Here is a 16,533-nt window from a genome sequence, read left to right as displayed (position 1 = left end):
GGGGAAAAAACCCTCTGCAACCCTTTCAATGCAAATATCTTAATTACAAAAGCTGAGGAGGACATTTGTATGTAAATCTCTATCATTTGGTCTTCTGCCTGTCTTCCAGAATGGCCCTTCACACGAAGGAAAGCTTTCAAGTTTGTCACAATTAAAAAGCTTCCGACGCAATCAATATACAAAAAAGCACTCACACACAAGCACACACACACACACACACCCATCTTTTATGCAAAGCCCATTAAAGCTGTCTATTTCACATACTTTGGGATTTCTCTTCCTGATCCACAAGATGTTTGCAACAAAAATAAGCCAACTTTGCCATAATTGCCACAATGAACTTGGGTGACCCTTTATAAAATTATTTCATTTTGTCACTCCACTTTGTCCCAACCCACTCCCTACACCTTGGGGAGTTATTATAACAACAACAATAACAACAACTCAGGGCACATTGACTAATAAGCAGACTTTCAAACTTTTGACCACAGAAAAACCCCTGAAATATTTCTCAGGCTTCAAGGTTCCCTGGAAGTGGTAAAGTGTCCCTTCAGAGAAGTAGGTGTGGAAGTAAGATGCAGGGGCCAGCCAATCAATCAGTCAATCATTGTCCATTTCCATTGTGGAGTGTAGAGCAGTGGTCCCCAACCTTTTTATCACTGGGGACCGGTCAACACTTGACAATTTTACTGAGGCCCGGGGGGGGTACTTTTGCCGAGGGACGTCACCGCCACTGCCTGAGACCCTGTTCCACTTGCTTTCCTGCGGGCGACCCTGCCAGCAGCAGCTGTGCAGTGCCACGCCGAGGGGGAGCCCCAGCCATGGTGGCCGCTGGAGAGCACCAAAGGTGAGCAGAGTGGCAGGGCAGCCGCTGAGGCAGCAGTTGGAGAGGAGGACAAGGAGGAGCCGTGGCCCGGTACCAACTGATCCACGGACCGGCACTGGTCCCCGGACCGGAGGTTGGGGACCACTGGTGTAGAGCAACAGAGGAAGTAGGCTCCAGTGATGTCTAGTGATGTCAGCAGCTATCAAAACGCCTGGGAAAGGCTGTGGAACCCCTTGGGAGCTCTTGTGTCACCCCAGGGCTCCCCCAAACCCTGGTTGGGGATCCCTGGATTAGATTATCATCTGGGATGGAGATACCAGTGATGAGAGAAGGGCCCTTTCTTAACTCACATTTTTTTTCCATTGTAAATCTTGCCGAATTCTGATCGATTTGAACCCATATCTACAGCCTTCCTTTCCCCCATTTTAAACACTTTGCAGGTGCATTGTCCCAATTTTCGGTCTCCTTCCTGCTTGACTGGGGGGTGGGGTAGGTTGGGTGACACTCCAGCTGGCATTTAAGGAGCACGGCTGGAGAGGGCTTTATTTCCTGCCTTTTGACTCCCAGGTCTACATACAGAGCAAGCCAAGGGAGGGGCAAGTAGAGCAGGAAGCTGCTTGTTTATCTTTCTTTTCCTGCAGAAGTGGGGTGAGGGAGGGGAGACAGCAGCCTTACAGTGAATGGGAAGGGGAAAGTAAATCCAAGAGGCAAGTCTCTACAAGTGTGGGCTTTTGGAGTGCAGTCACATTAAAACAGATCCCAAAATGAGAGCAAAAATATGTCTTATGAGGGAATGGCAACTGGGAACCAAGAAGTCTTTGAACTGACACCCTGACCAATCAGCAACAGACTGCTTTGCTACATCAGCATTGGAGGTGAAACTTTAAAGTGCTAAATATCAGAATGGGAATTGAATATCATGTAGATGACTTCCTTTAATTCAGGGTCACTAGGGATAAAAAGACCAGTGCAGATTTACCCAAGCTGTGCTTGGTATTGCTTACTCTGATTGACAGAGTGTCAGGGGGAAATCTTTCACCTACAACCCAGTCTTTTTGACTGGAAATCCCAGGATTGAGCGAGTTTGGTGTAGTGGTTAGGAGTGAGGACTTCTAATCTGGCGAGCCGGGTTTGATTCCCGGCTCCCCCACATGCAGCCAGCTGGGTGACCTTGGGTTTGGCACAGCACTCATCAAGCTATTCTGACAGAGCAGTAATATCAAGGCTCTCTCACCCTCACCCACCTCACAGCGGCATATAAGAACCAACTCTTCTTCTACATATCACAGCTTGTATTAGCAAATGGGCAAAGAAGGTATTGGTTGGCTTTCTGAATTAACTAGTGAATGTAAGATGATCACTGTGGGATCAGGTCAGAATTCCACCTAAATCCAGACTCCTGCTACCCACAGGGGCCTTCCACCAAGCAAAGCATGGACAAATGGGCTGTTGTGAGAATAAATTAAAGGTAAATGTGCAAGCACTGAGTCATGTCTGACCCATGGGGTGATTCCCTCCAGCGTTTTCTTGGCAGACTCAATATGGGGTGGTTTGCCAGTGCCTTCCCCAGTCATTACCGTTTACCCCCCAGCAAGCTGGGTACTCATTTTACCGACCTCGGAAGGATGGACGGCTGAGTCAACCTTGAGCCGGCTGCTGGGATCGAACTCCCAGCTTCGTGGGCAGAGCTTTCAGACTGCATGTCTGCTGCCTTACCACTCTGCGCCACAAGAGACAAGCAAGAGAATAAATTAGGGAAGAGGAAAACTTCAAAAGTCATTTTGGGTCTCCATTGGCAAGGAAAGTGGAATACAAACCATCTTGGGATAGGGGTTAAGAGTGGTGGCCTCTAATCTGGAGAGCTGGGTTTGATTCCCAAGCCCTCCACATGCACTCAGCCAGGTGACCTTGGGCTAGTTATAGTTCTCTTAGAGCTGTTCTGGAATATCAGTTCTTTTAGAACTCTCTCAGCCCCAACTACTCTGCTGTGGGGAGAGGAAGGGTGTTTGTAAACTGCTTTGGGACTCCTTTGGGTAGTGAAAAGCAGTTCTGCCGATCTCCTAAATCAGGGGTAGTCAAACTGCGGCCCTCCAGATGTCCATGGACTACAATTCCCATAAGCCCCTGCCAGCGTTCGCTAGCAATCAGTATTCCACATTATACTGCTACAGCACATGGAAGTTCTGTTTATTCAAGGAGGCTAAGAGCCCCTTCTCAACGATTCCTCTTTTAAAGCATTCTAAGCTGGAAGTTAATGGTGCATCTTGTGGCAGCAAATTCCACAGCAGTACGTGTGATTTAATAATATGCAAAAGCCATAAAAATTGCCTACGGACTTCCCCACTCCATTTATAATTTTATAAACTTCTATCAGGACTCTCAGTTAATCGGCTTTTCCTTTAAACTAACCTTAAAAAAAAACTTTTTGGAGTAACAGAGGGGCTTAAGCCCTTGGTTATTTTCTTAGCTCCTCTTTTTTTGCTCCGAAAATATCACCCTATATTTATATTTCAGAGAATAAGTAAGATAGCAGAACTAGGAATAAGGAAATTTAACAGTAGCCTAAAGTAAAGGTAAAGGTATCCTCTGTGCAAGCACCAGGTCATGTCTGCCTCTTGGGGTGACGCCCTCTAGCATTTTCATGGCAGACTCAATACGGGGTGGTTTGCCAGTGCCTTCCCCAGTCATGACCGTTTACCCCCCAGCAAACTGGGTACTCATTTTACCGACCTTGGAAGGATGGAAGGCTGAGTCAACCTTGAGCCGGCTTGCTGGGATCGAACTCCCAGCCTCGTGGGCAGAGCTTTCAGACTGCTGCCTTACCACTCTGCGCCACTCTAGTGACGTCTTAAAGACTGACAAAATTTATTCTGGCATCAATATAGATTCAGATGGGTTGCCATGCTGGCCTGAAGAGAAGAACAAAATTTGAGTCCAAAGGCATCTTCCAGACCAACAAAGTTTTATTTGAAGTGTGAGCTTTCGTGTGCCTTTGGACTCAAATTTTATTCTATTCCAACATAAGTTTTCCTGAATCAGAACTTACCTGTCGACTTAGAGGGCATTGTTGGAATTTGGGGGATGGCTAAGAGGCACCACCCCAAAATAGTTTGGGAGAATGATATCATTTGCCAGCATGATGTAGTGGCTAAAGAGTGGCAAACTCTAATTTGTAGAACTGGGTTTGGTTTCCCACTCCTCCACATGCAGGCAGCTGGGTGACCTTGGACAGTCCCAGTTCTCTTAGAGCTGTTCTGGTACAGTGGTTCTCTAAGGGGTCTCTCAACCCCGCCTACCTCACAGGGTGTCTATCATGGGGAGAAGAAGGGAAAGGTGTTTGCGAGCTGCTTTGGGACTCCTTCAGGTACTGAAAAGCAGGGTATAAAAACTGGCTCTCATTTGCCTTCAACTGATGGAGGCAGCAGTTTCTCCCGGGGCATTCTCAGTGATACCCACTGGGGCCTTCTGAAGCACCTGAAGGGAAGCCGGGATTGGCCTTTTGCTTTGGGAAGGACAAAAGGGGACACCTCTGCCCTCCCTGATGCTTTTAGGTCTAGTGCTGGAGTCCACACTGTTAAGAAATCCTGAAAATGGACTTATTCAAATTCAGATTTCTTTAACAAATTCCGGAGAGTCTGCTTTTTAAAAAAGGAGACTCTGCAAAGCTTTTAAATGGGCAAAGAAAGCCCATTCAGATGCTAAGCAGCTCTTTGGATCGCAACTCTTGATTCTCCAATCTGTGCTCTCCTTCCCCACCTCTGCACTCCAATGAAGCCCCCCCCCCCATCAGTCTGATAAGAGCTCTTCTCTTGTCAGCATCAGGCTCATTACCAAACATTAAACGTTAAACATTAAAGGAACAACAAGCACATCAGCATACACCCGTCGAACAGGTGGAGAGCTGGCAGGAAGATACTGTGGTGGGGAAGGGAGTCTGTGGATCAGGTGTTGGGTGAGGAGGAGGCAGAGAAATTAGGATAATTGACTTCCCTGAGATAATACCATGCAATACAACACAGCCTAATTAGCCCGATTAATTCCTCTGCACTCACACAATGCAAGAGCTCTTCACATTTTGAAAGGAGGAGGGTGATAGCTAACAATCTGCTGACCCTGGGATTCAGTGGAGGAGAGGCAGCAAAGGGCAGGAGGGGGGGTGGAATGGGAACTTGAAAAAACAGGGTGAGTGTTGAAGAAGGGAGGAAACACACCTTGTTTTTAGAGCTGTGACCATCACTGGCCCTCAAGATGCATGATGTTTACCCAAACTCATCTCTCACCCTCCAAAAAAGGTCACCTCTTCCAGCAGTGAACCTGCAGCGGCCCATTCAAACACGCCGGCTCTGATCTGTGTTGACTGAGTTTAAATATGCAAAGAGGATCTCAGCACAAGACTGCTTAAAAAGAATAACATAATTGCATTAAGAAGAGAAATAACTGGGTAAAGAAAAAGGAGAGAGTCCAAACTAGCTGTCTAAATGTTAGAATCATAGAGTTGGAAGGGACCTCCAGGGTCATCTAGCCCAACCCCCTGCACAAGGCAGGAACTCACAACTACCTGCCCACCCACAGTGACCCCAATTTCTTGACCAAGTGATCCCCCCCAGGCAAAAAATTCCAGAATCCAGCCTGGCCTGGATGGAATTCACCTACCATCCCACAATGGTGATCCGCAATTCCCTGGGTCTGCAAGGAAGGACCTTAAGAGACAAACACTGGCACATCCCTTCCTGCCCAGCCACTCACCATAAAATTAGCATTTCTGTCAGATGACTATCTAGTGCCTGCTTTAAAACGTCCAGATAAAGAAAACCCACCACCCCCTGAGGAAGCCTGTTCCACTGAGAAACCGCTCTGACTGTCAGGAACTTTTGGATGTTTAGCCAGAATTTCTTTTGAATTCATTTCATCCCATTGGTTCTGGTTCAACACTCTGAGGCAACAAAAACAGCTCTGATCCATCTTCTCTATGACAGCCCTTCAAGTATTTGCAGCAAGCAGATAACATATACTGCTGTAACAGACAGCAGATAGCTTCCTGAGATTTGTGCCCCGGTTTCTGACAGGTGTCCTAGTAATATGGGGTTGGGAACACCGACAAGTCTTCTTCGTCCAGCTCTATTAGCTGGAAATGGCCAGCATTTCACGGACCATTATTGCTTCAGTTTTAATCAAGGGGAAAAGAGCTCGAAGCTCATTTAATTAGCATCAATCAGGTGGGAGGAATGATAGAACTCCTGAAGGGCAGGTGAAGAATCGATTTCTCCAGTAAGTTGCCACTGGGTTTCCAAGATGCGCAGCCAATTCACTGTGCACTCAATATAGTGTGACAGTACATTTCACGGTGCCTTTTGTACACACGGCAGAGCGGCGTGGTCTGCTGGAGCTTGAGTTACAACAGAAGAATTCGTATGGGACAAGGATCGTGACAATAGGGGAAACAGAGGGAAATACTGAGATGTAGGCAATAATGGTTTAACTAACTATAAGGCAGCTTCATATGGTTGTACTTGGAATGTTTTTCTTCTGACGCACAGGAGATACACTCTCAAGACAGAATTATATAATAGCAAAGAGTGGTGACCCTAGGCATATGTCATACGAGGTGGTCTCCAAAAAGTCTAAAATTTACATATACTGGTTGGAGCCATAATTTACAGATCCCATTCAACCACTCAGCTACACTTTTGTTGTTGTTAGGTGCAAAGTCGTGTCCGACCCTTCGCGACCCCATGAACAATGATCCTCCAGGCCTTCCTGTCCTCTGCCATTCCCCAGAGTCCATTTAAGTTTGCACCGACTGCTTCAGTGACTCCATCCAGCCACCTCCTTCTCTGTCGTCCCCTTCTTCTTTTGCCCTCAATCACTTCCAGTATTAGGCTCTTCTCCAGGGAGTCCTTCCTTCTCATGAGGTGGCCAAAGTATTTGAGCTTCATCTTCAGGATCTGGCCTTCTAAGGAGCAGTCCGGGCTGATCTTCTCTAGGTTTGTTCGCCTTGCAGTCCAAGGGACTCGCAAGAGTCTTCTCCAGCACCAGAGTTCAAAAGCCTCAATTCTTTGACGCTCGGCCTTCCTTATGGTCCAACTTTCACAGCGATACATTGCAACTACATAAAGCTACACTTTATAATGAGTTTAATATAAATATTTTATATAGAGTGTATTATCACAGTTCTGACCACTGAGGAACAGCCAGTAGGGTCAAAATGTGCTGTTAATTCTGTAGAGTTTTTATGAAGTTTTTATTCTATTTTTAATTGTGCACCATAATAAATAATTAACATTTTTACATTATTTTATTGTACAGCTCAGCTTCTGAGTTCCTACATGTAAAGGTTGGGTTGTGTTCCTTTTTTGGTTTTGGTTTTGCACCCAGCAATGTGCCACAAAACAAAAAAGAAAAATGCATCGGGACTTCGTAAAATACATCTACTTCTTATCACCTGGCTTCCCCCTCCCTTTTTTGTTTTGTGACACTAAACATCAGCAACATAATAAGAAAACTATCCATAAAACCGAAGCAGAACTATTTAAAAACCTGCAAGATAGCCTCCCTGATTCAAAGTCTTTTAAAAGGTGTGTTTTAACCTGGTGCCTAAAAAAAAAAAGTCAAATAGTGCTGGGGGACCTCAAAAGGGACATCATTCCAGAGACGAGGTGCCACCGCAGAAAAGGCCCTGTCTCTAGTTGATGTTTGATTCAACATCTTATTAATGAGTATTGTATAAATATTATCCTGTATACAGATTTTGGTAGCCTGGGACAGGTTTGCTCTTTTGGAGGTTCAAGCAGTGGTGGGGAGGGGTGGTGGTGGAGCTGAGCATTCGATACAAATTTCACCCCTGGCACAATGTGCTCTCCTCAGGTGCAACAAACTATCACAAGCTGTTCTTTCAGGTTTATGCCATTCAGCCACTGGTTTAAGGTTAATTGCTCCCTTTGAAAGCTCTTCATTGCTCCTCCCCCCTCCCGCCATGTATTCAAGAGGTGCTTATGTGTGTGCCAACTGAGCTGCCATTTCAGTGGGAGGCACAGATGTGCATGTGAAGAAGAATGTTCACCTGGATGTGCTTCAGCCAGCAAAATGAATACGACGCGGGAGACTGTCATGTCTGCACTGGGACACCTGTTTTGTCCTGCCATGGGCTTAGCAGCAGCCGTGTGGTTTTGGGACCCCAAAGTTCACAAGGGATCACACAGGCATCTGTATTCAATGGGCTTCTGGCGCAAATCACCAAAAAGCTTTTCTCTTGCAGAGAAGGATCTTGGAGAGGGAAGAGGCTTGAGGATGAACAAAAGAACAAGGAGCAAGTGGATGAACGGTTAGGTCTACCAAGGTTAACCGTGCACATTGGAGGGCAACACATCAATGCCCTGCAAAACTGGCAGATCAACTTTTGCAGATAAATGTAGAACGTGGAGTGTGAAAATACGTGCAGAAATACAGACCCCAGGAAAGACCCTAAAATATGACCCCAGATGGGTCTGCAGTCCTAGGGCCACTTTCCAGGGAGTGGGATCCTTTGGCTGGCATAGATTTGTTTGTAGGTCATAGAATCATAGAGTTGGAAGGGACCTCCAGGGTCATCTAGTCCAGCCCCCTGCACTATGCAGGACACTCACATCCCAGTTGCTCATCCATTGTCACCTGCCACCCCCTTGTGCCTTCACAGAATCAGCCTCTCCGTCAGATGGCTATCTAGCCTCTGCTTAAAATTCTCCTTTAGAACCCGGAACAGCTTCAGTGATCTGAGTGTCCTTAGAAGAGCACGACTGTTTAGAGCTGGATTGTTGGCAGTTTAAATGGAGCAAGAGAGACGGCTTCCTTTTGACTTCCCCCCATCCCCATCCTGAAAATTTATCTCTGATCTTTTTGCGCTCTTCTTTTCCCCCCAAGTCGTGTAAAACTGTAAAACAAAACTCTCTTGTCTTGTCAAAACAGGATAAGCAGCTGAAGGCGCTCCTCAGTGATGTGCATGGGAAAGGACGCATCTGTCTTCAGGCGGAACACGGAGAGACTTATGGGGAGAAGAAGGCCGGCGCAGACGCTGCTTTTGTTACATAAATGCCTTTTTGTTGTGTGCCAACGTGTAGTGGGAAATTAAGCGGTTCACCTTTGCAGAGCACTTTGCATCCCACTTCTGTGGGAGCCAGATGGTGCATTCTCCCTTTTGTTTTAAAAGATTAGAAAACAGGGAGGGAGAGGAGTTAAATCCGGAGCCCATAATGTATTCATGGCCTCCTGTTGTTTGTGCTTCAGTGAAATTACACAAACACACATACACATGAGCACGCATGCACACACACAGGGGCACACTAAGGAGTCTGGTGGGATTTTAAGCAAATTGACAGGCTGCAAAGAGCTTTAGGCCTGTCAAGTCGAAGTCAGCCATCAGATGGAATCCGCCGCAGCCTTCCTTCCAGAAAATGATAAATTGCTGCATTCCCCCGGGAAAACTCAGCCTGGATGAGCACAACAAGACTTCAGTGAAATCACCCCAACCTCAAGTTTGCTCCGGGTTCTTGCACTCAGAAGAGGAAATCTGAATTCTTTACAGGACAAGACTCTTCTCAGATGACGGGTCACCTGCAGGAGGACCTGGATGGAAATATGGTCTAAGAAGTTAGTCTTTCCTGAAACTTCCATTGGAAAAGAAATGTGTGCGTGTGTTCATCTTCTCTCTCTCTGTCTACATGGCAGATGCGCTTCTTTCTCTCAAAGAACCTGAAGATTTTCAGATGGTTGGGTACCCAAGAGCTCCCCAGGGGCTATATGGCCTATACCAGATGTTTAGACGGATGCCGACATCACTAGACTTCACTGGAGCCCACTTCCCTTGTTGCTCTACAGGCCTAGTTTCTTTCTCCACAATGGAAGCGATCAATGGTCAATGGATTGATTAGGCAGCTCCCACATCTTACTTCTGTGCCCACTTTTCTGAAGGGGCATGACACCAATTCAGGGGTTCCTCAAAGCCTGAAAATTATTTCATGGGTTTCTCCACAGTCAAAAGGTTGAAAAAAAAAAACGACGCCAAAAGATCAAGTGATCTAAAACAGGGGTAGTCAACATGTGGTCATAGAATCATAGAATCCTAGATTTGGAAGGGGCCATACAGGCCATCTAGTCCAACCCCCTGCTCAACGTAGGATTAGCCCTAAGCATCCTAAAGCATCCAAGAAAAGTGTGTATCCAACCTTTGCTTGAAGACTGCCAGTGAGGAGGAGCTCACCACCTCCTTAGGCAGCCTATTCCACTGCTGAACTACTCTGACTGTGAAAATTTTTTTCCTGATATCTAGCCTATATTGTTGTACTTGGAGTTTAAACCCATTACAGCATGTCCTCTCCTCTGCAGCCAACAGAAACAGCATCCTGCCCTCCTCCAAGTGACAACCTTTCAAATACTTAAAGAGGGCTATCATGTCCCCTCTCAACCTCCTTTTCTCCAGGCTGAACATTCCCAAGTCCCTCAACCTATCTTCATAGGGCTTGGCCCCTTGGCCCCAGATCATGTTCGTCGCTCTCCTCTGTACCCTTTCAATTTTATCGACGTCCTTCTTGAAGTGAGGCCTCCAGAACTGCACACAGTACTCCAGGTGTGGTCTGACCAGTACTGTATACAATGGGACTATGACATCTTGTGATTTTGATGTGATGCCTCTGTTGATACAGCCCAAAATGGCATTTGCCTTTTTTACTGCTGCATCACACTGCCTGCTCATGTTTAGTTTACAATCCACAAGTACCCCAAGGTCTCGTTCACACACAGTGTTACCTAGAAGCATATCCTCCATCCAGTAGGCATGCTTTTCATTTTTCTGACCCAGATGCAGAACTTTACACTTATCTTTATTAAATTGCATCTTGTTCTCATTTGCCCATTTTTCCATTGTGTTCAGATCTTGTTTCTATCTTCCGGAGTATTTGCCAGTCCTCCCAATTTGGTGTCATCTGCAAACTTGATGAGTAGTCCCTCCACCCCCTCATCTAGATCATTAATAAATATGTTAAAAAGTACCGGGCCGAGCACCGAGCCCTGAGGTACTCACCTCTCTCCAGTCTGATGAAACACCATTGACAACAACTCTTTGAGTGCGGTTCTCTAACCAATTCCCTATCCACCTAACTATCTGAAAATCCAGATTACAGTCCTTCAACTTATCCATCAGAACATCATGGGGAACCTTGTCAAAAGCTTTACTAAAATCCAAGTAAATGACATCAACTGAATTTCCCCGATCCAGCAAACCTGTTACTTGGTCAAAAAAGGAAACCAGGTTGGTCTGGCAGGACCTGTTGGAGACAAATCCATGCTGACTTCCTTGGATCGCCAAATTGTCCTCCAGATGCTTGCAGATCGATCCCTTTAATATCTGCTCCATTATCTTCCCCACAACAGAGATCCTGTTGGTCCTCTGTTGGTCCTCTGCCAGCAAATGCTGGCAGGGGCTCATGGGAATTGTAGTCTATGAACATCTGGAGGACCACAGGTTGAGGATTCCTGGTCTAAAAGATAGCTGTAGGTGTGTCACAGTATGAATCAAATAGCAGATGATATTATTGACTGATTACTGCACGTCCCTTCTACCATAGAATGCATGGAACCACACATAGGGATCTCAAACACCCAGTTCTGCTGTGCTTCAGGACCCCTTGCCTTGTTGTATGCCTTCAGACTGTACCCCCAGGCCATCTCTCAGCCTTCCTTTCCCAGAGACAACGTTTCGCTGTAGCGGACACTCCCTTTTTGTGGCAATTTGTTCTTCTAATAGGTTCTTTTGCGGTCGGAATCTTTCATTTTAGACATCTGTTCAAATGGAGATCTTATCAAGGGGGGCTCAGAAACTGTAGCATGCGCTCATCAAGTAACACGTTTTCCGCGGCAGACCCACCTCTGCCCCGGTTACCAACCCACACACGCTTATCGAACATGTTCCTGGGGACGGCACCCAACAATCCACCTCTGGCAAATTATCCCCTTGTCTAAACGGAGACGGAACTGGGTGAAGTCTACGGAGGTCAAGCCCAAATTGCCTATTATTTCCTCTCCCATATTTTATGCGCAGTTATCAGTCACTTTCCCAGTTGCCTTTTCCGTAAGCACCGCGTATTAAGTTTCCTTAATCTCTCTCTACAGGTCATGGCCTCCAATCCTTTAATCATCTTTGTTGCCCTCCGTTGGATTCTCTTTAATTTATCAATGTCTTCTCTTTAATGAAAGGAATGGAAGAGCCTTGTGCTGAAGGAAGACCTTCTTCTGTGAGATGGATTAAGGAAAGGGAGGGAGAAAGGGAATCTTGATTGTATAGGGGGGGGGGTGAATAAAAAGTGCAACCAGGAGTGATAGGTGACTGTAAAATGTGGAAATTTAAACTTTATGTATAATGTTTATACATGCAATGTATGCTTTGGATGCAGAGCTTGACTGACTCACAAAGCACATGGAACATGAGAATGTATATGAGGAAACATTTGGTGCCCAGAGGCTGAAGGGCAGTATCAAAAAAAGGGAAGGGGGGTTATGGGTTCAGTTGGCACAAGGGGAGGCACCAACAAAGCAAGCTTTCTCAGTGGCATCCCCTCCCTTTTCAGCATCATCCGGGCCCCAGGCCACATTTCTGCTCACCGAATTTTATCCCATTGTTTGAGTAGACAGTTTTGATTTTATAGGCAGCACAGATGCTCTAGGTTGAGCCATTGTGGTGTAATTTTCAACGTAGGATCTGGGAGATTCCAGGTTCAAATCTCAACTCTGCCCTGGAAGCTCACCTACTGGCCACCTAACTGACCTCTTTGAGTTGTTGTGAAGGAAAAATGGTGGACAGAAGAGGAAGAGAAAGAGGAAGAAGAGGAAGAATAGTTGGTTCTTATATGCCGCTTTTGTCTACCCAAAGGAGTCTCAAAGTGGCTTCCAGTCCCTTCCCTTTCCTCTCCCCACAACAGACACCCTGTGAGGGAGGTGAGGCTGAGCGAGCCCTGAGATTCCTGCTTAGTCAGACCAGCGATCAGTGCTGTAGCGAGCCCAAGGTCACCCAGCTGGTTGCATGTAGAGGAGCGGGGAATCAAACCTGGCTCGCCAGATTAGAAGTCCGCACTCTTAACCACTACACTAAGTTGGTGTAATTCATGTTTCCATATTCAGCTGTCTGGCTGTGTTTAGCATAGGGGTCTCAGTGTGCTATATGTGTTGTGGGAGGACTTCAATACAAAGGTTTGCAGATCTGACCAATTCAGATAGAAACATAGAGTTGGTAGGTACCCCAAGGATCATCTAGTGCAGTCCCTGCACAAAGCAGGACATTCACAGCTCCCCCCTACCTCAGTGATCCCTGATCTAGGCACAGAAAGACAAATAATCTCCAGGATGCCTGGGCCAATCTTTACCTGGCATGCCGCTTTTCTCTACCCAAAGGAGTCTCAAAGACGCTTGCAGTCACCTTCCCTTTCCTCTCCCCAAAACCTGGCATGGACCATTTATGTAGATTTCATGAACGACACAGGAGTTAAGATTTCACGACTTGAAAAAAAGTCCATGAGACATGCTGTGTGGGTGTTTATACAAGTGACTATCAAGAGAGAAGGTGAAAGCAGAACATTATTGCTGCCCTCCCAGCTGAATATTCAACAGTCCACTGGCTGCAACCCTGGAAATTCCAATAGGCAACCTCGCCTGATAATGAGAGACAGACCCATCTCTCCATGCATCCTGGACAAGTATAACCAATCTGGGCTGAGCACTGATAGGAAGGCCTCCCTCCATGCTCACTGGAGCCCCCTTACCCTGTAGTAATCGGTACTGTAGACGTCTCTGGACATCCCAAAGTCTCCGATCTTCACCAGCAGGTTAGCTCCGACCAAGCAGTTCCTCGTGGCCAGGTCTCTGTGTACAAAATGTTGGGAGGCGAGGTACACCATTCCCGAGGCAATCTGACTCGCAATGTGAAGCATTTGGGAAAGGCCCAGCTCTCCTTTGGCCTGCCGGGGCTGCCCGTCCACCAAGATCATCGCATCGGGTCCATGCGCCCTGCGGAAGGAAGACAGCGGGGAGAAATGATGCTGCAAGCAAGGCCTTTGGACTTATGAGGGTGTGGCGGTTGGGCTGCACTTCGAAGTCTGCCTCAACTTATGGTCCCTGCTGGGACAAATCAACACCTCCATTTCCAGAGTCAAATGCAGATGAGCATCTTCAGTAATTCTGATGGCTAGATGCAATCTGAGCAAGTCACCCCTAGCCCCTCTGGAAATAGATAGAAATGAATATTTGATAAGCTTTGATAAAAGGGGAGTTGGTTCCGTTGTTTATCATGAGTCCCTCGGTAAGATGTTCAGAAAGGATGGGCAAGCTTGCTCCCAACCCCAGCCCCTAGTAGTCATTTCCCTCTGTTGCAGATGAGCAGAACAGAAAACTCCTGGGGTTTAGAGCAGGGGTCCTTTCAGAAGAGCCTTTTTCTGCCGTGTTTTATGTACGGTTTCGTCCCTGCTTATTTACATGTCTTGATAGCTACTCATTGTTGCTTACTGTCCTCGCCCCCTTCCTGCCGCCCCTGTTGTAATAATTGTGTTTTTGTATCCTGGCCTTCCCGGCTCAGGATGGCATAACAACAACTTTATTTTTATATAAGTCAAGGTAACTTGTGTGTCTAGAAGAAAACGTTTTAAAACATACAAATGGGGGAATAAATATTTGGGTAGAAATCCATCTGACCTTTCTATTCGATTGCGTAAGGTTTTCAAAGTGACCATAATAATAAAAAATTATTTGGAATTATATACTTGAGAGATCGCTCAATGTCTAGTCTTTTCTTTTCTTTTATGTTCAATTTTGGCTATCTATACAGCACAGCATTTTGGGGGAAATTAGTTAATTTGGATAGTCTTGAGCAGCGGTGCTCCATCTGTGTTCTGCAGAGAGCCACACGTGTACACGTGACGACTGCATGCCCTGTGCAACATCTAGGGATGTCCCCAGGTCCCATGGCCCATTAGCAGTTGGAGGGGTGTTGGTGAAGGTGATACAATTTTAAAAAATGCCACTGGAAGAACTGACTGAAAGTGACAGAGGGTATTTCTAGGAATCACCAAAAACCGGCTTTATCAAATCATTACTGTGATTCCAAGAGCTATCCTTAGTCACTTTGGTTAGCGAATGCTGGCAGGGGCTCATGGGATTTGTAGTCCATGGACATCTGGAGGGCCGCAGTTTGACTACCCCTGCTATAGGATGTCACCACCACATACAGAAAACTGACCACAGCCATGCTGAGTCCTTGTCCGGCTTTCAGCTCAAAAAAACTGCCCTGTTTCTTGGAGGAGCAGAGTTGATGCTTCTTCCTGACAGACTCTTTCAAATGAGAGTTGCCATTCCCATGCTGGCTTTTTATCATCCAGGACACTGCAATTTACGGAGGGCCTTTTTGTATTCCCCGACGGTGCCACCCTCAAGCCTGACACCTCTGCGCCACCAGAGAGATTCACGCCACCCGCATGAGAATGGCTGCGGCTGAACAATGGGATCCTGCGAAGGAAGGTCGACTTCTAGCGCACCGAATGGAGGGGGCAAATCGAAACATCTCCTCTGGCCACACCGGACACTTTTATTATTCAAGTGTTTTCTCTGAGAGGCCTGCAGAAATGCAGTTTGAAAACAACCAATTGGAGAAAAAAATATTTATGTGTGTGTGTTTTTTAATGGTACTTTTCAGAGGAAAGGTAAATCCTTTCAATTTTACTTTTCCCCATAGCAGTAGAAAATCTGCAACAATGCCAATCAAGGCTGTTTGTGCATGTGTGTTGTGACCATGAAGACATTTGGCTATATTCTGGAATTATGCTCTATTCTAAAATATTTCTAAACTGGAAAATATGATGTTTATGATTCCTATCTCAAGCAGAATATGGTAGGCAACAGGCCCCCTTGATTACCAAATGTTCTATGTGTATGTATGTATGTATGTATGTATGTATGTATGTATGTATGTATGTATGTATGTATGTATGTATGTATGTATGTATGTATGTATGTATGTATGTATGTATGTATGGGACAGCCATAATATGTCTCCTAATGAATCCTGTTGCATCTATAGAACCAAAGAAAAGGAAGAAAGAGAAGGAGGAGAAGGAGGAAGAGGAGGAGGAGAAGAAGAAGACGGTTCTTATATGCTGCTTTTCTCTACCCAAAGGAGTCTCAAGGCGGCTTACAATCACCTTCCCTTTCCTCTCCCCACAAGAGACACCCTGAGAGGTGGGTGAGGCTGAGAGAGCCCTGATATTCCTGCTTGGTCAGAACAGCTTTCTCTGTGCTGTGGCAAGCCCAAGGTCACCCAGCTGGCTGCATGTGGGGGATCATAGAGTTGGAAGGGACCTACAGGGTCATCTAGGCAGAGTTTTGATCATCATATAGGTCAACTATTACTACAAAGCAAATGTGTTTAAGGTTCTTAATTACCTGATACAAACATTCCTGGGACACAGACACTGGGCTGTAACTGAGAATGGACAAGTTTGTGGGTGGGTGGGTGGGTGGGAGTCAGGTAGAACTCCCATCCACCCTCTGTGGGATTATCTGTGGGATTCTCATCTTCCACTCTGAGTGAGTGGAAGATGAGAATCCTGCAAAAAGAGTAGGAAAAGATCTGAAAATGGGGCTCCTCAGATGCAGCTGTTGAAACCAATGCCTGCTTCAGGCATACCACCTTTGTCCTG

The 16,533-nt window shown here is 46.2% G+C and overlaps 1 protein-coding gene across 4 annotated transcripts in view; it reads right to left on the bottom strand.

Annotated features, from left to right (window-relative positions):
* The window catches only part of NTRK3 (neurotrophic receptor tyrosine kinase 3), a 373,642-nt gene that overhangs the window by 32,240 nt on the left and 324,869 nt on the right, over positions 1-16,533 (bottom strand). For all 4 annotated transcript variants that reach the window (XM_077317432.1, XM_077317434.1, XM_077317435.1 and 1 more), the window contains exon 15: positions 13,609-13,852. In XM_077317432.1, the coding sequence (XP_077173547.1) occupies positions 13,609-13,852 (244 nt within the window). The remainder of the gene's footprint in view (positions 1-13,608; positions 13,853-16,533) is intronic.

This window comes from Paroedura picta, chromosome 18, assembly GCF_049243985.1.
Source record: "Paroedura picta isolate Pp20150507F chromosome 18, Ppicta_v3.0, whole genome shotgun sequence".
Taxonomy (NCBI): Eukaryota; Metazoa; Chordata; class Lepidosauria; order Squamata; family Gekkonidae; genus Paroedura; species Paroedura picta.
The sequence above is the reverse complement of the archived record's forward strand: the minus strand, read 5'-3'. Positions and strand labels throughout refer to the sequence as shown.